We start from the raw sequence: 21074 nt of genomic DNA, 5'->3' as shown, positions 1-21074 counted from the left end.
CATGAACTTTCATTTGATAACAAGAACTTTGACCCTTTGACCTTGGGAGTTTGACCTACTTTTTAAAAAATTGAACGTTGGAGATAACTTTTGAACGGTTAGGACTAGGGCTTTCATGCTCTACCTTTCATTTGATACTAATTACATTGACCTTTTGACCTTGGCCTTGAAGATTTTTGTACTTATTATAGAACTTTAACATTGGCTTACTTTCAAATTTCACAATTGTTTTCCAGTGAGAATACCCTACTCTTGGTACCAATTTTTTAAATTTGCATTTAAGAAAAAGCTTCATCTTTGCTATGTTGCCATACGGGGGCATCAGTGTCTCACAAACACATCTTGTTTCTTGGTATTTCTAGATAAAACTTTGATCCCCTATTGTGTCCCACCTTACCCCCCCCTCCCTACCCGAGCTGAAATATCTATCAATTTGTAATCTGGGAATGTTTTCGCAAAATTTGACAATAATGCACCTGTGTTATTTTACTCTGAGCCTAGGCTACTATAATTGTAAAAGTATAAGAACTTCACACACAGGTAAAATACTTTATTAATAAAGTATTTCACATTTCAGGACAAAATGATGACAGGTATGACAGATTTAACTATGGAATATCAGACAGTACCATTCGGTATCCAAAACATGTATTGATGAAATTTAATATACAAAAATATTTTACTTGTATAGGTTTGTTTATAATGATTTCACTCAGTCATTTTAAATAGCTACATGTATTAGCTTTTACCTTATATTCAAACTTTAATTTTTTTAACTATTTTTTTATGAGATATAACATATATACATGTGGGGTAAAACTAACCGTACACTAACTAGAGTTCCTAATTATTTCATCACATCTGTATATCTAAAAAATGATGTACATGCTGTTTACATGTAGAACAACACTGTAAACTTGCATTCTAATGCAATAGATTTGTAAAACACTTTTTGATTGGCTAATGCGCTCATGTTTGAAGCAGTAAAACGAGCATTAACGAGCGTGAAAGCTATTTCATTGTGACGTCATAATAGCGACGCAAAAACACAATGCTCCGTGACGTATTTCTTGTAACAAAATTCATCAAAATGAGACGTAAACAACCAAAAAAATGCATGTGTTGCATTAGAATGGGAATAACTAATCTGCTAATTTGGTATTTGCGACCGTTAATGCTGATTTAAGGGTCGCAAACATCCGTTTTACCGGTGACGCGTAACTCAGTTTGCGACCGTTAAATCAGCATTAACGGTCGCAAATACCAAATTAGAAGATAGTTATTCCCTAAATATTGTTACATATGAAAAGTATGTAAAAATTTTCCCAGTAGCTAATCATGTATTCTGGTGCTGTAAAGTTGGAGGTCTTTTGGTTGAGAGAGTAAAGGTTGGAACAGCAGATATTGGCACACTAAAGAACCCTCACTCCTCATTGCTCCCAAGTGTCATTCACTGCATCTTGTGACTTCTCATCAGGGTTAAATAATCTTGTAACAAGTGTTAAGCTACAACAATCAATCCATGCCTGCAAGGTGCATTTTTGGAAATGCTGGAAATTCAAGAAAAATTCCTGACGACCATATTGTTGTTTCTACCTGAAATACACAAAAAACTATGTGATATTCAGATAAATAAATAACACTCAATCAATATCAAGTGTACACAATTTTTAGCATTTTGTTAACAAAGGTAAAATTAAAAAAAAAAAAAAAAAAAACACCATGTGCCCAGAGGCAACAAAGATTTGAAAAGCTATTTTTAGCTTAAGGGTCACAGTCAAGGTCAAACTAAGGGTCATTTTTACCTTGATGTCTTTTGAAAACTTAATTAGTGGAGTATGCATACCAAATATGAAGTCTCTATCTGTTAAAAGTTATGGCTAAGGTTAAAGTTGTTATAACATCAAAACAATAAAATATGTTCAAACCAAAGCAAAGTTGACAACAGACAGACAAACAGATAAACAGACAAACAGACAGGACAAAAACAATATACGCCTCTGATCTATCGATTGGGGCACATAAAAAAATAAAAGAATAAACTGAAAGACTCAAAATAAAAATTAATATTCACACCCTAATAAAGCATATGATTAAATCAGCATTGTCAGTGTACAAAGAATAGGAGAATGACTTTTAACATTTATCTCCCTTTTGAAAAAGTCATGAGTGAAGTTTTCATTTTAAAAGACTTCAAAAACATACCTAAACAAGTCTTGGGTTTTTTCTTCAACAGCAGGTATTTCCTCAGTACAAGTATCTCAGTCTGCAGATTTTTTCTGTGGTAAAAAAAATAAAACTTTAAATTTTAAATGCAAAATACATTTGAGTATTGTGATCTACATACATGTACATGCATCTTGAATTTGTATAAAATAGTATTATCAGTGTGATTCAGTTTTAAGTTGTTAATTTTTTAAAGCCGTGTGTGCATGTACTGTAAAAGATGAAGGTAACTTATTATTATCTTTTTTGGAGGAAACAATTATGAATGATACACAACTAATAATTCAACAACTTTTTGCATTAAAACAAATGATTCAAGGGTTCAAATACTGTATAATTCCTATTAACCGCCCCGGATGCTTAGAAAATTGTAAAAAGTGGGCGGTTTTTTTGGTACTCTATTTATGATATTCAATGTCATATTTTAACTTTTAAAAAATCTTTTAAAAAAAATAAAATAAATACAAGGAACCAATAAAATAATGTCTAACTTTACTTAAAGTGAAGATAATACACCCAAATTATGCTAAATTATTCATTACCAGTGAAATATTGGTTAATAGATATTAAGTTTAATTTTCACTTTCTTCAATATTTTGATACGATTCTTGTTGATTTTAATTACTATACAGGGGGCCCTTATTTCCTGACAATTGAAGAAGACCTAAGGGGCGCTTATAGGGGCAGGGGCGGTTAATATGGATTATACAGTATATGACGTATAAGATAGCATACTGCCATACTTGATTCTAATTATTACATGTTGGTAACACAGGGGAATTACCAAGAACACACATGTAAAATCTTTTAAGAAGTTTGCTAGTTTAATTTCATTGCTATATAGGAAAATTTTATCAATGGTTGAATGAAGCTAGCACAAAATACATATATTTAAAAATAAAGTGATCAGCCTGTTTCAACATTGCTGGTACTTTACTTGATTCATCTCTAAGCAGGTAAATAGCCAGGTTTATCTGCATGGCTTTATATTTAAGCTTGGTTGAATATTCTTTGAGAATTAAGTATGCTTATAAATTAACTCGGCTACTCTAAAGGTATTTTGCTTAACATTTACAACCTATTGCAATTGCATCCAATATCTTTAACATTTTTACATAGACCTAAAGATGCATTAAAAGAAATATATTCAACAATAATAATAAAACATAATGATAAATGCAACATCTAGCCTAAAACAAAAAATCTAAATATGGTTACCTGTTCCAAATGAACAGGGATTGACATTAATGGTTGTCCGATTGCCCGGGACAAGTAAATCTTCAGTTCGGGCAAGTGAAACCATCGATGTACTTGTCCGATCGGGCAAGTGGATATTTTTGAAAGAAACATTTTTTTTTATCTTACATTGATTATAAACAAACCAATAAATTGAACAGTTGATTTCTGCCAAAAACGTGACATTGTTTTGCATTCAGAATCCCTCGGTAGCGTAAAACTTTATGGATCATACCTGTACCTGTATTTAGAAATCGGGTTTGTTATTCAGTTTCTTTCGTAGTTTACAAACAATTAGACTGGCTTGCCTGACAAATTCTTACAAAATATAATAATAGAATAGTTTATTTAATCACTTACAGAATATAAAGAACACCAGTTGTTCTCAATGTTTGATGAATCTTTATTCAAAACATGGTAACTGTTTTCCTTTTTGTGTGACCTCAATAGCGTGAGGGATGAGGATTAAATTTTCCAAAAAATTGTAAGGAAATATTATTAGTGCATTGCTGTGTGTGTTTACAAGATAGTAGATGACAGGAAAGTTGATACATATATTTACAAGAAACATTGACGCAAGCGTCAAAAATCGGCCGCAAACCAATTAATTGTTATAAAGTAATTAGAGATTGAAATTTGCGAGATATTTTAAAATTTGAAATGAAACACTTGCATGCAACATTACCGATTTTCTTCATGCATAATGCATATACCATATATGTATAAGCAAACTGTCCATAGACTTCTGCGTATCTGCACTCAGTTTGGTACATATAAACTGACTCTGGTAGAAGTTTGATGATTAAGTAGTTTTTACATAAAAGTACAAAACTAAAGTTTAAACTGAACTATAGTTTTAACTTTAATAAAATCGCAACAGATATGAAATATGTGTGGCTCCTCGCTCTCTTTAAGAGGATGTTAACACAACCCCCCCCCCCCTCCGAACTCCCTCTAGATCCACCACTACATTTCTTCTCTTTCAGTGTGTTGAAATGTGGCGGGAAAATGCTTGGCACATTGTAAAACGTGCATTATCCTAGTCTCCTAAACCAAAATGTTGTAAGATTCTGACTGTGCTTTTTAGAAATCAAGATTTCATCAAATTTTAGAAAAAAATTTCATAGAAAATGTTTAAATATACGTCATTTTAAAATAGATACAACAAATCCTGATTAGGCTAAATTTTTTAAAAGAAAGTAAAATTGTTGATGAATAAATCGGTCTTTGTTTAATAGACTATGCCTACATAACGTCTCCGCACTCCAATCATGTCAGAGTTTGGCAATCAGGATTGGATGAAACATTTACCCCATTATTTATAAAATTTTAATTTTATGATTATCGTGCTTTTTGTTAAACATTAAAAATATCTTTGCTTAATATTCTATGATATGAATGTTAAATATTTTTATTTAAATCGTTCTAACTCCGCAGAAACGCACGGCGACTTCAAACTTTCATATCAAGTAACCGACCGCCTCCTGGCGGCCGGTAACAAAATGTTGCATCATCGTCACATCAAAAAAAATTTTTTTTCCCCAGGCAGTTAAGTTTAAAACAGGAATTAATTTGTAACTCTTAAATATTTACAGTAACAAATTAGGATACGGTAACTGGTATTTTCTTCTTTAAAATTTTTGGGCAACCAAATTTTGGGTTCGGACAAGTCAAATTTGTAGTTCACTTGCCCAAAAGGACAAGTGAATATAAAATTTAATGTCTATCCCTAATGAAATACTGAATAGTGTTGATATCACATAAGAAATTTCAAGCTTTGGCAGCTGTTAGGTCCTTGCATTCCGGGCTCTTGTTTTCCAGGTCCAGGAAAATCACTATATTTAGCTATATAGGTAAACCCTCCTATATAGCTTTATTTACCAATATAATATAGCTATATTTAGCTATTTCAGAGTAAATTTCTGTTTTATGAAAGGCAGACAAAAAATCGCATAATGAGGCAGTATTAGTTTTCAACTTTGAAATGGACTGAAAACAATTCACCCAAAACCCACTTACAAAAATGTTTCTCCTATTGTGCTATTGCAATCAAAGATTTAAAAGTTTTGGGGCTTATAATGTATAACAGTTAATCTGTGAGTAAGCAGCTACTTTAACAAAGAAAAGCAGTGTTGGTCAACAAGATAATTGATTGGTAATAATTGAGCACAATGCAAGGCAATCACACTTAATGTTTTTACTGTCTATGCCCTAGGTTGTTTTCATCAAACCTTTAAAAAATATATCAGCCATAATTTACATGTGACTTTTTGTCTGCTTTTCATAAAACAGAAACTTATTCCAAAATAGCTAAATATAGCTATATTTTATAGGTAAATAAAGCTCTATAGGTAGATTTACCTATATAGCTAAATACAGTGATTTTCCTGGACCTGTTTTCTCCTTCATTTACAAACACTTTTATGTTCATTTAGCATCATGCATGTTTAGTTCATCTTTCGGACGAAAAGGCAACGTAGGCTAACAGACATTATTCAGAAAAAGATCTTAATTCCTTACAAATCATCTCCATCAGAAACATCAACTTGAACTTATTGTCTCAGGCCACGGTCCAGAATCCGCTCTAGAATCGTATCGATAATGAGAGACAGGGGTTGTACATTTGGCCGTAGTTTATGACGATGTTTGTACTTGCTGCACTTCATTTTTTAATGAAAAACGAAGCTTCAAATGAACAAAGCCAGCTTAACCGACGAGGCAGGAAAATCATCAACATCACAACACGTTTTTGTTTACTCACCATGCGCTTATGGCAAATGTCGTAAAATAATCATTTACTTATAGAATCAACAAATGAATGTAAATCGAATTGTGTAAAATATTTTTGAATATGGAATAGAGGTATGAAACTCTTTGTAAACATTAAAAAATTTATATCAATCATCTTTAGCAATATATAATTACGTCAATCTGATTCGAGGCAGATGCGCGACTTCCTGCACAGTGGCGCGAAATTTCGAATTAGGTCTGTTGTCCTTAATTGAGTTAATGCTATCCAAGTTTGACCATAACAGTAAACACCTTAACTTAGTTAACAATATCTAAGTCAAACCTTATCACTTTTAGTTAGTTATGTACATCTTAGTTGGACCTTACCACCTTAACTTAGTTACTAAATTTTAGTTGGACCTTGCCTCCTCAACAGCCTTAACTTATTAATCTTATTTGAACCTTTTTACCTAAAAAGACTTAACTTAATCTTAATTGGGCCTTACCACCTTAACAGATTAAACTAAATCTTAATTGGACCCTATCACCTTAACTTAATTATATAAATACAACTTATCACCTTAACTTAGTAAACACTATCTTAGTTGGACCTCATCACCTCAACTGAGTTAACTTAAGTCAATCTTAGTGGAATACTAACACCTAAACTTACTTAATTCAATTCAATCTAAAAGGAAAAGTCAACTTAACTTAATTAACTTCAATCCATTTGAAAGGGACATTGTCATCTTACCTGAGTTAAATCCACTACATCTGACAGGGATGAGTCACCTTAACTAAGTAAACTTAACTTCATTCTATTTGAGAGGGATGAACCACCTTAATTCTACCTGAGAGGGACAAAACACCTTAACTGAGTATTCAGCTTACTTCACTCTTTGTAAGGTATTTTCACACTCAGGTCAGACATTCTTGCATCAGAAAACAACAAAGGCAACATTAATAAAAACAGAAAATGCAAAAGTACAATTTTACATGTACCTTGTACAGTATCATATGAATTAGCTGTACTACTAGTATTCTAATATCCCTAGTAACTTAAGTAGACAAGAAAATGTTTTCAAGCTTGAGAAATATTCAAGCTTGGGTGTTTTTATACTAGAAATAAAAGTTGAAAAATATAGTCTGATGTTTACGAAGCCCAAAACAACACAGTTTGTGAAATGCCTAGAACCTGTAGAAATACATTTATAGTGACAGACTCTAGCTCAAAGAGAGGCTGAGGAGGTCATGTGACTTGATGACAGAGATTAACTACAGGGTGTTACTATTTTTAATCCTTTTCTTTGTCAATATAAGTCGAGATACATTAACAGACAATGATCAACCTAAAGAACTATTCTTCTTTGTAAGCCTTGAAATCTTATCTCTAAGGCATTCCCCTGGTTTATCTTTGGGCCCGACATTCTGTGTTGGTTTCTCCTACTGAGGGTAAAGGGAGAAAAATACCTCGCCTCTATTGTGTGAGCTGATTTGATCTGATGTTAGATACCTCAGTCGCTTGTTGTCAGAGGGTCATAAAATTAACCCCCAGAAATAACAATGTGAGTAGGAGAAAGCAAGCATGTCCCAAATCTACACACTAACGGTCAGACAGAATTCCATCTCCCCAAGAAACAACCATTGTTCCTGCCAGATCTGTCAAGCTTTGGGCATTTGTTGACCTTCGACCCCCCTCAGTGACCCTTGATCGACAGATTAGTAAATTCAGTCACTGTATAATAAGATGTTTGTGGGTCTTCATTGACATCTGAGAATCATGGCTCATGCAACAACATTTTTCTCACAAATTATTTACACATGAGCAAATTTTCAGCAACACAAACTACAGAGTTACAATTGAAGGAAAGTATGTTCCCACTTTTCCACAAAATCAATAATATATTTTGTCCTTAAATTTCCAAGAGGAAATGCTAAATTAAATAGAAAGTCATGAACCCTGGTGAACATGAATTCCATGTTACTTATAGATTACTTATGTGTACACTGTACATAATTTGGCAAATTTAAACTTCAGTGCAATCAATGGATATGGAGTTGCTGGCATAATCATAAAAGTGCTACACAAGTCCATGCTAAAAATTGTATTTATGTTTCTTGGTGGTATTCAGGAATTAAAGCGTCAATGTCTGTGCCAAAGCAGCTAAAATATGAAGCCCACTTTCTTAACTTCAGGTACAATATAGCTCTACTTGCATTTTCATGCTTCATTTTAAATGCAAGACTTTTTTTCCGACCAAATATTTTTTATTTTCCCCTAAGAAACCTGGGCTTATTAGCTTGTTTATATCAAAAGAATTCTTTATGTGACTTTTCTGTATTTACAAGCCAAGCTTGGGCAACCTAATTACAGTGCATGACCTACTGTAAAAGCACAAATTATTGTGGGCATTATATTTCATTGATTTGTCATCTAAAAAGGTTTCATGAACATAAAATTTCATTGTTCTGAAATTTAACCAATGCAAAATATAGTCATGGAAAAATTTCTTTTGGGATTTATTTTTCTTCATAATTATTAACAACAAAATAAATGAAATTTAATTCCCACCAATATTTCTGCTTCTGTATTATATCGGTCAATATTAACTCTGATCATACCTCTAATCTTTTTCCCTGCCTGAGATGATGTCACAAACCAAGGACAATCAATTTTATTGTGCATGACCTACTGTAGATTCCTTATTTTTCGGGAGTCATTACTTACAATCATGAATTGGCTCTTCAACGTCAAATCGCGAGAATAATAATTTGCGAATGGATAGTTAATCAAGAGATTTTACATATATTTAAGCACCATAAAAATAAAAGTGAGTAATATTATTTTGAGGGTGGTGTTTCTCTGTGATATTATGATATAATTAATTCCACAAGTATGATTAGGAATCTACAGTATATCTGCCATTTACAAGGCTGATCATACCTCTAAACTTTTTCCCTGCCTGAGATGATGTCCAAAAATGAGGGTGAGGGAAATCTGACGATGAACTGGAGAAGTATCCACTGGCATGTCATCAGACTGAAAAGAACAGTTATACATTTAAAGAATGATGAACAAAATGAACTATGAATAAATGAAATAATAAATCATAACTCAAGCAAATTCTAAATAAAATGAAATAAATACCGTAAATCTGGAAATTTTTATGTCAATTTTATTTTATGAATTCGGGTCAAAATGCTGTTGATTAATTTTTACATTTCAAAATTTTGCGAATAACCACTGCTTTGTTTACATTTCCTTATCGGTGATTTAATTTTAAGAAAAATATTTTTGCGAAGAGAATGAACTCTCAAATTTGCAAATAATTTATCTACAGCAAAAAATTTCAGATTTACGGTATATCAAATTGGAAAAAAAAGTAAATAAAACAAATTAAATAAGCTTCTGTTAATTAAATTGATTTTCTTTTTACTCAATGTACCAAAAAATTACAAATTTTCATGTTGTCTGGGTTTTTTTGTGATTTGAACAAAACATAGTGGTTTGTGAAAAAATAAATTCATGGTTGAAGTAGTGTTAAGAAGTAATACATTTTCAAAATTTGACATTTCTTGGAGAAGAACATAAATCAAACCCACAATAAAATAATGATTTGATTTCACATTAAGTAATGGCAATTCATTATCATATTACAAACAGATACTACTATTTTAATAATGTTATTATAAAAACTAAGTAAGTATGAGATGATTTTAAGAAGAGGCTGAAGGACGGATAACTCTTACAGGACAAACTTACTTTAGACAGCGGTGGAAAATTCAGCAGCCTGTGGTTATGGGCCTTTAACAATTCTATTTCTGTCTATAATCAGAAAATTATAATGTAATCACTTAGTTAAAATGTTATCACACAATAACAATATAATCCCAAAATAACAATGTAATCAGAAAAATTACAATAAATTAAAAAAGTACAATGGAATATTTAAAAGAAACACCAAAGAAATCACCAAAAAATAATGTTATCACTTTATTATTTTGTAATCACTAAAAATAATTAAGGATTTTGTATAATTCAAACAAAAAAACATCAAAATAAATAAAATAATCCTGTGATAAAAATTCCTTTGCCAGATTTGAAACAATTTCTAACTTAGCTGAAGTGATTTAATACTAAAAAGTTAATTCTATCATTAATCATTGCAAAATCTGTATACAAAAATAATGATCATTTTACACAAACTATATAAACCACAAAGGTTTGCCCATATCTATGACTGCCCATGACTTACCATTAGTTCCATACTGTGCCCAGTTGAGGTAATGCCCATAGCTTGGATGCGTTCTAGATTCAACATCATCAGTCGCTTGCCGGTAATGTTGTGCTGAAGGAAGATGCCTGCATACTGGGCAAGGTCACTAGAGTGTCCTATAATAAATGTGAAGGGTCAAGGACACAGTAAACAACAAGGTCACTAGACTTAGATCAGTGAAATGTCCTATGTTATTATAAGGGTCAAGGCGGGCACAAAAATGAAGCAAGGTTAGGCAAAAAAAAATTAATTTCTTGGTTCTCAGGCCCTCCCTCATCTCTTCCAAGGGTGCCTCATTGACCCTTTTTATTGCTAAATCAATAAAATATAAACATCAAATCACCTCCCTCATCATTTATTGAGGTTTTGTACAATGTTAAAAGCTTCCTCATCATGTTTTGGGGGGCAATAAAAAAGAAAAAAAAATGCCTCCCTCTCTCCCTCATCATATTTCTTGAAAAAAGGCCTGATAACCAAGTAATTAACTTTGCATGGCCTTACTAAATGTCCTACATTATAATATGTGAATGGGGCAAGGATTTCATTTATAAATTTCTGAAATTTTAATTAGTTTTAAATGCTCACCATTCTGCATTTGGAGAATCCACTGATACTAAAAGTAATAGTAGATAATTAAGAACATATGCAAAATATTCCAAGGTTGAAATCAATCAAAACATCATCAAGGACAGATATCAATCATTATATATGAGAATTAAAATGACTGTTCTGTTTTGTTAAAATAAACATTTCTCAATTTACTTCGTCGCAATGATACTGTATAGAAAATTAAGATCCAAACATACTTGTAGTCATTATAAATGTAACATGAATTTTGAAGAACCCTCCCCCTTCCTTTTTATTCAAAAAAAAGAAAAAAAACCCTCAAAATATCCCTATCATACATGAACATTTCACAAAATTTTTTTTTCAATTAGTTGATACCATGGTAACTAATGAGGATCAATTAAAACTTACCACGTCTATCTCACTCCATGAATTGACATCATAGGAATCCAAATGCTGTAAATAATCAGAGTATATGTATCTGTTAGTGTAGTTAAAAGGCGTGAAAAAAGGCCCTAGGTGAAAATGTTGTGAATTGTACCTGGCGCATGGAATTTCATAAATTATGACATTAGAATACTTACCACTGGGATACTGCATACAGGAAAATTTTCAACCCCTTTTTATTTTCGCCAGTTTTTGCCATACTCTCATTTGGGTGAATTTAAAATGTGGTTGAATTCAAAATATACACTTGTATAATTTCTTTAATAAATCTACGACTAGGCGAATTTAAAATTGGGCAAAATTGTTTGCAAGAGTGAAAGGGCTAAAATAACATGGGGCAAAAATAACCCTGCATACAGTATTCACAAAAATTCAGTATACACAATATATTTCTACTAAGCAAATATTTCACACAAACATGATTATATAAATAATGTTACATGTATATCCTGCAAACCTAGCAGTCCTATCAAAACATATGACACTACTTGGTGTATATTTACCACAGCTTTGAATTGTTGTTCCAGGGTTTTCTCCCTTTCTAACAATTTAATCTCTCGTTCCATTAGCTCCCTTTCTTTGGCAGTCAAATTACTCTCTGCTCTCTTAAGTCTTTCTATGGTAGCTTGTATTTCTTTTCTGAAATGTATTCATGACCTAATCTGAGTAAGTTAAATTCATTTAAAATTTTTAATAAAGATCAATGTTCTTGAAAAAGCAATGCAACTTATGTTATAAAAAATGTGCAATCATCTAGTAATCAGTTAATCAAGGTTCACTGATACTCTTATAAGAGGAATAACTCCAGCTTGGATAAATTTCTATCATTCCTATATAAATTTTGGTCAAATATTGCCCTCAAAGCTACACTGGAATGGTTTCCATGGTTTGCATATTTATAAATCAGTATATTATTTTGGATAACCATAGGAATTCCAGAAAAAAATGTATATGAATGAGAAGAGGGAGGAGGCACCTTAAGTGAGTAGAGGGAGGAGTCACCTTAGTTGAATACAGGAAGATGGCACCTTAAGTGAGTAGAGGGAGGGGGCACATTAAGTAAGAGGAGGAGGCACTTTAAGTGAGTAGAAGGAGGAGGCACTTTAAGTGAGTAGAGGGAAGAGGCACTTTAAGTGAGTAGAGGGAAGAGGCATCTTATGTGAGTAGAAGGAGGAGGCACCTTAAGTGAGTAGACGGAGGAGGCACCTTAAGTGAGTAGAGGGAAGAGGCATCTTAAGTGAGTAGGGGGATGTGGCACCTTAAGTGAGTAGAAGAAGGAGGCACCTTAAGTGAGTAGAAAAAGGAGGCACCTTAAGTGAGTAGAGGGAGGAGGCACCTAAAAAGAGTAGGAGGAGGAGGCACCTTAAGTGAGTAGAGGGAAGAGGCATCTAAATTGAGTAGAGGGAGGGGCATCTTAAGTGAGTTTTACTGTAAAGTAAATACAAATTCTTACCTCCACACTTCTCTGTGCTCTAGAAAGGAATTTGTCTGATCTGGCAGGGAATCTACAACCAATTAAAACAAGATCAAATTATTCTATTTAAAAAAAATAAGATCCTAAAAAAATACATTGTAAGAGGATATTCTGTTTATATTGAACTCTGGCTGAACATATACTTTTAAAGCAGCATTTAATAGGCCTTTCAACTAATTTTTCAAGTTGCACACATGGTAAAAAAAACATTGTATAGATAGATTTATAGGTACATGAAATTATCAAAAAAGATTATAACTTATGCATACTTTAAATTACATCATTAAAAAGTTTAATCATTTATAATTGACTTTTCCGACGTTACATTTAAGGACAGGTAACTCAGGTGTGAAAAATGACCAACTTACTGCCGATTTATCGGTTATCGTTTATAGGAATGACATACAGGCTGCTTCAGCATTGGTATTGTTATATACACAAAAGGGTTCCTTACATTGTTTTGTACACAAAATGTTTTGACCAAGAGAAAGAGAATGCCTTCACTCTACCTGAAATAACAGGTCAAATGAATGGGGAACAGACTATATTCAATAGATTTAACTCTATTTGACGATTATTATGAAGAAGAAAATTTAATGTCATGTTTTTTGTATTCGCGCTTTTTCGCTTCCTGTGTAAATATGTATATATTTACAAGTAAATGCAACAATTGATCATCTTATTTGTGTTACTAAGCACGAAGGGGAACGACCGAGTATAAAAATTTAAATAGGTTAGAACTGAGAAGGAGGGTCGATTTCACTTTTTATTTTAATTAAAAATTTTAATTATATGCAGTAAACCGGTGTCCGCAAGTATACAGTCAATAAGCTTAACAATGGTGCTTCATTCTAAAACCACTGGATTCTACTGAGAGCAAAAAACACTTGGGAAATGCTAAAAACTGCCTTGCGTGTAAACAGTTAGATACCACGAGCCTGCTCTAAACAAGTTTCAGCAGTGAGTTATCGTTCATAACACCGACCCCTAGCGGCAGTTGAAAGGCCTACATTTAATAAAGATGCAATGAGGTGTAAATTTTTATGGATCATTTTCATTTTTTTTATTTAACTTTGCTCTTTCGAGCTTGGTACACCTATATCATGAAATGACAACATACCATCACTTAACATGGAATGTAATGTCAGGAGGATGTCCTTAAAGTTGGGTCTGAGTTTGGGGTCAGTGTTCCAGCTCTGCCTCATCAACTTGGCAAAACATGGTGGACACGTACTGGGAATAGTTAATCTCTGAAAAATATCTGTATTGATGTAGATTCATTTTGAGAAATAATTTTTATTTCATTTACTAAAAATTTCAGTGATTGAATACAATGTTCAACAAAAAGTATAAAATACTACTGGTGTGTTTAAAGCAATGAATGTATATTGTATAACTTTAAAAACTTAATGTGGTAATTAATAATTTATTCATGCATTAACTTGGATCAATTCTATCATATTTACATGTATTTAGTAAACTTATGTAGTAAACTGTAAAGTCATCAATGTTTGTTTAAGATCAAAGTTCATATACGAGGGTTGTCCCGTAAAATGGTGGACAAGTTGTCAAGTGTGAAAAATAAACATCACTGCGTTTTGAAATGTTCACTATTATTTAATACATATTTTAGTAATATACACAGCAGATTTCAGATAAATATATGCATAAGTAAACAAATTATGAGATTTTATGCCATGTATTGTATCACCTTACGGCGCATGGATTATAACGTCAAAGGGTCTAAAACAACGTCACATTTTATCTTTGCTGAAAATAAAGTTGGATGAGTCCGACTTAAATTTAGGAATTTCATTGATACACATTCTTTCGTCTCCATAAACAGCCGAAGAACCAATTGGCACCCTCATGCGATCTTCTGAGGATTTATTAGTAAGTAACGGACAATATCCTCGACATCATTCAACTAATAGAAAATCTCATATATCGGCGGTCTACTGTGACAGCGTCTTTTACTATTACATTAGGAGTTTGTCTGTATGTTTTGTACTACCCAGGGAATTGATCAAAATAAAACTTCATTAAGAAAACTCCTATTTCATTTGTATAATTAAGATATGGTGATATTTTTATAATCTTTTTTTCTTCTATGGTCATTTCAAGTCTCTAAAGGTGTCATTACAACATCGAAATAAAACTGTACTGTTCTCCGGTGTGCCGTAACGTCATAAAACGTCGCCATTTTTCGTGTGTTGTGTTTACCACTTTCCCATTACGAATGCTCGAGAAACTGCCAAAATTAAGCAAATGCCTTAAAATTTTTACAAAGACTACAAAATTGATTGTGGAATTGTTTAGGATAATTTTGATCCGAATCTTATGTATTTAAATACTTTTATTTTGAATTCAAATTTGTGTATTCTTTAACAAAACCTTGGTTTTTTGACCGTGCGCCGTAGGACAATACCTCGTGCACATTCAAGCATAATAAAATCTTTATTTTTGCCTATATTTTATAAAAAAAAATATCATGCACTTAAATATAATAAATAAACATTTACTGAATTTTTCAGCTTAGTGCGTCCATTACTTTTCGAGAAATACACTTTGTCCACGATTTTACGGGACAACCCTCGTATTACATGGGTCACCTTTATCAATGAATTTACATCCCATCAAAAAATTATTTTGACAACTTATTTACACATTAAATCTTTTATATACACAAGCTACCCACAAAATTATGTCCCCTAAAACCAGCAAAGTTTTGCTTGCCAATGAACATTGACCCTGAATTATGATGATTCCACCGTATGTTAGTTGCCCCAAATTTACCTCCCCTTTCTCCACGACCAGCCAGGCCACTTGGAACCCCTTGATGCCCCTGTATGGCACCTCATGTGTCAGTAGTTCCCACAACACCTGCAATTACGTCTCTCATTTCTCAGAACCAGTTATTTCAAAATTACAAGCATGTATCTTGCAAACATGTATCTAGATTTTTGCTATGTTTATCAAAATCACAATGAGTACACTATTAATAAGTAAAATAAAAAACAATTTTATATATCATTGACTTTGGAAATTTTTAAAGAGTTAATGTGCCTTGTCTTAAAATTTGTTTTACCCTGTAATTAAAAGCAAATGTGTATCATAATACATTACTTTCCTCAAGTTAGGATAAATTTTTTTTTTATTTTCATCTCCTCACAAATATCCTATTTTTCTCATTATGCCCCCCCTCCGGTACAGTAATCCTTACCATGCCATAGGACCAGGTATCACAGGATTCTGAGACAGGTAAACTCTGTATCACCTGTAACAAGAGGCCCAAGGGCCTTGAATCGCTCTTCTGATAAATTGTACAATCTATCACTTCTATTTAAAGCCTCTAACCCTGAGTATCCTAAGACCCAAGTTGCATCAACTGACAAAGTTTGATGATTCTTAGCAAATTAGGACTGAAAATATTTTTAATGATAAAGCTATAAAAACCATAAGTACATCACGGTAACCTATATTAAGATTGAAGTTTTCTGAGGACTCAATATGCATTAATAATCAAAGATTGAAGATTCTAAGCCAATAAGTATTTGAGATATTTAAAAGTAGGTCACCGTGACCTACTTTTTTGTCTACGTTCTTTGAAAACCCGAGATACATTCTCTAACAACCAAATATGCATCAACAAACAAATTTTAGTAATTCTAAACCAGTTATTACCATAGATACTTAAATAAAGCCATAAAATGTCAAAAAATTAGGTCAACATGACCTACTTTTTGGACATCATTCTCGAAAAAACCCAAGATACATCAACTTACAAAGTTTGATGATTCTGAGCCAATAAGTACTGTAGACACTTAAAAAAAACCATAAAATGTTAAAAGTAGGTCACCGTGACCTACTTTTTGGTCGTCACTCTCTGAAAACCCGAGATGCATCATCTCACAAAGTTTGATGATTCTAAGCCAATAAATACCTAATATATTTAAATAAAGCCATAAAATGTAAAAAGTAGGTCACTGTGACCTACTTTTTGGTTGTCACTCTCTGCAAACCCAAGACGCATCAACTCATAAAGTTTGATGATTCTAAGCCAATAATTACCATAGGTATTTAAATAAAGCCATAAAATGTCAAAAGTAGGTCACCATGACCTACTTTTTGGACATCATTCTCTGAAAACCCAAGATGCATCAACTTACAAAGTTTGATGATTCTGAGCCAATAAGTACTGTAGATACTTAAAAAAAAACTATAAAATGTTAAAAGTAGGTCACTGTGACCTAATTTTTGGTCATCACTCTCCGAAAACCTAAGAAGCATCAACTCATAAAGTTTGATGATTCTAAGCCAATAATACCATAGATATTTAAATCAAGCCATAAAATGTCAAAAGTAGGTCACCATGACCTACTTTTTGGACATCATTCTCCGAAAACCCAAGATGCATCAACTTACAAAGTTTGATGATTCTGAGTCAATAAGTACTGTAGATACTTAAAAAAAACTATAAAATGTTTAAAGTAGGTCACTGTGACCTAATTTTTGGTCATCACTCTCCGAAAACCTAAGAAGCATCAACTCATAAAGTTTGATGATTCTAAGCCAATAATTACCATAGATATTTAAATTAAGCCATAAAATGTCAAAAGTAGGTCACAATGACTACTTTTTTTGACATCATTCTCTGAAAACCCAAGATGCATCAACTTACAAAGTTTGATGATTCTGAGCCAATAAGTATTGTACATACTTAAAAAAAACTATAAAATGTTAAAAGTAGGTCACTGTGACCTACTTTTTGGTCATCACTCTCCGAAAACCTAAGAAGCATCAACTCATAAAGTTTGATGATTCTAAGCCAATAATTACCATAGATATTTAAATAAAGCCATAAAATGTTAAAAGTAGGTCACCATGACCTACTTTTTGGACATCATTCTCCGAAAACCCAAGATGCATCAACTTACAAAGTTTGATGATTCTGAGCCAATAAGTACTGTAGATACTTAAAAAAAACTATAAAATGTTAAAAGTAGGTCACTGTGACCTACTTTTTGGTCATCACTCTCCGAAAACCTAAGAAGCATCATCTCACAAAGTTTGATGATTCTAAGCCAATAAATACCTAATATACTTAAATAAAGCCATAAAATGTAAAAAGTAGGTCACTGTGACCTACATTTTGGTTGTCATTTTCCGAAAACCCAAGATGCAACTCATAAAGTTTGATTATTCTAAGCCAATAATTACTGTAGATATTTAAATAAAGCCATAAAATGTCAAAAGTAGGTCACCGTGACCTACTTTTTGTTCGTTATTCTCAGAAAACCCAAGATGCATCATCTCACAAAGTTTGATGATTCTAAGCCAAAAAATAGCTAATATATTTAAATAAAGCCAAAAAATGTAAAAAGTAGGTCACTATGACCTACTTTTTGGTTGTCACTCTCCGAAAACCCAAGACGAATCAACTCATAAAGTTTGATGATTCTAAGCCAATAATTACCATAGATATTTAAATAAAGCCATAAAATGTCAAATGTAGGTCACCGTGACCTACTTTTTGTTCGTTACTCACCGATAACCCAAGATGCATCAACTCACAAAGTTTGATGATTCTAAGCCAAAAAATACCTAAGATACTAAAATATTACCATAAAATGTTGAAACTAGGTCATCGAGACCTATATTTTGGTTAAAAATTTTTAAGTCACAAGATGCATCTGCTGACCAAGTTTGATGATCCTACGTCTAAAGGTAATCAAAATAAGCCTTTTAAACAATTCAAAAACAAATTCCTGCAAAATACAAAAAGTAGGTCACAGTGACCTACTTTTTCATAAAAATGTTTTAAGGTCTCAAGATGCATCAATTTACAAGATTTGATGATTCTAAACCTCTCAGTGTCTGAAATAATTGGATTAATTGTTTTAAAAAGAATTAGTCATTAAGTTCAAAAAGTAGGTCACGGTGACCTACGTTTAAGTTGACGTTGTTTAAGGACCCAAGATGCATCAACTGACAAAGTTTGATGATCATAGGCCTTAAAGTACCCGAAATATACCTTCAAATCAATTTGAAAACAAATGCTTACAAAATTTAAAAAGTAGGTCACCGTGACCTACTTTTGAGTTAACATGATGTGAAGTCCTGAGATGCATCAACTTACAAGATTTGATGATCCTAGACCTAATAGTAAGCAAAATATAAACGTTTTCATTAATTGTAAATTTAGGTCAACTTTGAAGTGACCTTGAGACCACTCCCTTTGCCCCAGGGTCATGCCTTGAACAATTTTTAATCTTCAACATATCCTGATCCTTGTACGCAAGTTTGGTGAAAATCTGCTTGGTGGTTCTGGAGAACAAGATTTTTTTGCAACCAGTACTTTTGGTTTTGTTTTCCTGATTATCTCCCCTTGTTTTAGGGTCCCAACCCTTATTTTAGTGTATATGGTAGCCCTTGGGCCAAGGATACCCTGTGACAAATTTGAAACAGATTGGCCAAAGGGTTCTTGAGTTATGGCCCATATTCTGAAAAGTTAACGCACACCGCACACCGCACACCGCACGCACACCGCACACCGCACAAATGGCCATAGCATTAGCTCTTTGAGCCTTTGGCTCAGAAGAGCTAAAAACAAAACCACACAGACTACACAGTTTGTAAATAAAACACATGTAAGGTGCACTATCATTGTCACTTGGACTTCCAGTGCAGCATTAGTTCCAAGTTACATGCATATCAAAACAGAAAATACTGTATGTGGAAACCTTTAAGACACAAATTTAGTGATTTGTTCTTTAAAATTGGCATTTTATTTTTACTGAGATGTAATTTTACCGATTTTAAAAAGCTTAATTAAGATGCTTTTACAAATAAAGCTCAATTAATTTTTTATCTATATTTAATTTTAGCTATCTAGGCACCCATGCTAACAATGCCAAAATTAAATCCTCGCTAAAATTTCTGCTTATACGGTATTACAGGATATTATGGGTTTTGAGGGACAACTCAATGTAGTAACCATACAATCATGTAAATGTTTAAATTCTAAGACAACACCATCTTTGATGATACAACTTAAATCTAGGGGTGTGCAATATTACCGGTATATCGGTATATTGCGGTATTATCCACCACGATAATATATCGGGATATGAAAATCAGATACCAGTATTTCACGATATTTATAAAAATATATAAAAACCTCCTTCATTGTAGAAACTGTTAAAATAAAACTGGAAACTTCTAAGTCTTTTTTCTTTTTCGTTGAAGAATTCTTCGTCAGTTTCGTTCGGGAGAGAGAAAGAGAGAGGAGAGAGAGAGGGGGGGTGGAAGCTTTGAAGTTTGAATTCACTGTTGCAGTTGTGAATATCTTACTTTGAAATAAAAGTACTAATTAATAAGATTTTAAAATAAAATTTATAAGGAAGAAAATATATAAAACATTTTTACAGGGTGTATACCATATGCATTGCGGTTCTCAAAATCTCACATTGAATCTACACGATCGACATCGCGGTGAAATGTCAAGTTAAATATACATGTACATATTACAAGTAAATGGTCATCCATGTTTTCACTTGTAGCAGTGTTGTTATACCCCCCGCTTGAAAAGCGGGAGGGTATATAGTAATCGGTATTTCCGTCCGTCTGTACGTCTGTCCGTCCGTCCGTCCGTCTGTTACGCTTTGGGGTACCCATCTCTTATCCGCAACTCCTCTCATACCACTGAAGGAAATTTAATGAAACTTTCACAGAAGCTTTATTACATATGGCCATTGTGCACCTCCTATTTTACTTTTTGATCTGACATATATTTTTGATATTCCAGAGCAAAATATGGACACTGCCAATATATTCATATGGGAGGCGGGGGGTATCATTTAGTGAGCTCATCGCTCACAGTACCTCTAGTTTTAATTATTTTTAATAACTTTCATGCCATTTTAAACACCTTATGCTATAGCAGGAGCATGTATGTATTAAAACAGGCCATTTCCTGATTGTACGTCTTGATGTGAAATTAGGTCGGGTTAGACTAAATTACCAAAACGCACGAAAACAGGTCACAATTTCTTTCTGTTTTTTTAAATTTTATTTTGTAACCACACGAAAATTATTTTCATATAGGCCTAATCTGT

At 32.8% G+C, this 21074-nt stretch overlaps 1 protein-coding gene across 1 annotated transcript; it reads right to left on the bottom strand.

The window, feature by feature from the left end:
* Positions 1-535: 535 nt before the first annotated feature.
* Positions 536-16230, bottom strand: LOC134279530 (mitogen-activated protein kinase kinase kinase 20-like). The gene is made up of 12 exons (XM_062761939.1): positions 16181-16230; positions 15754-15840; positions 14078-14207; positions 12937-12988; positions 11987-12122; positions 11448-11492; positions 11055-11082; positions 10449-10585; positions 9956-10018; positions 9137-9232; positions 2206-2279; positions 536-1596 (listed from the first exon to the last, which is right to left on the bottom strand). The coding sequence occupies exons 1-11, from the start codon at positions 16181-16183 to the stop codon at positions 2262-2264; spliced, it is 795 nt and encodes a 264-aa protein (XP_062617923.1). The 5' UTR covers positions 16184-16230; the 3' UTR covers positions 536-1596; positions 2206-2261.
* Between the last annotated feature and the right edge of the window lie 4844 nt (positions 16231-21074).

This window comes from Saccostrea cucullata, unplaced genomic scaffold (genome assembly GCF_032062105.1).
Source record: "Saccostrea cucullata isolate Sc308-1 unplaced genomic scaffold, CSIRO_AGI_Scuc_v1 ctg7583, whole genome shotgun sequence".
NCBI classification, from domain to species: Eukaryota; Metazoa; Mollusca; class Bivalvia; order Ostreida; family Ostreidae; genus Saccostrea; species Saccostrea cuccullata.
Note: the sequence above shows the minus strand (reverse complement) of the source record. Positions and strands in the feature narration are given on the sequence as shown.

Excerpts from the sequence above, each read along its gene's own strand:
- LOC134279530 (XM_062761939.1), bottom strand. Across the intron at positions 14,208-15,753 it reads TGGTCGTGGAGAAAGGGGAG|AGATTAACTATTCCCAGTAC; the intron begins GTAAATTTGGGG and ends GATATTTTTCAG. Across the intron at positions 9,233-9,955 it reads ATTTTCCACCGCTGTCTAAA|TCTGATGACATGCCAGTGGA; the intron begins GTAAGTTTGTCC and ends TGTTCTTTTCAG.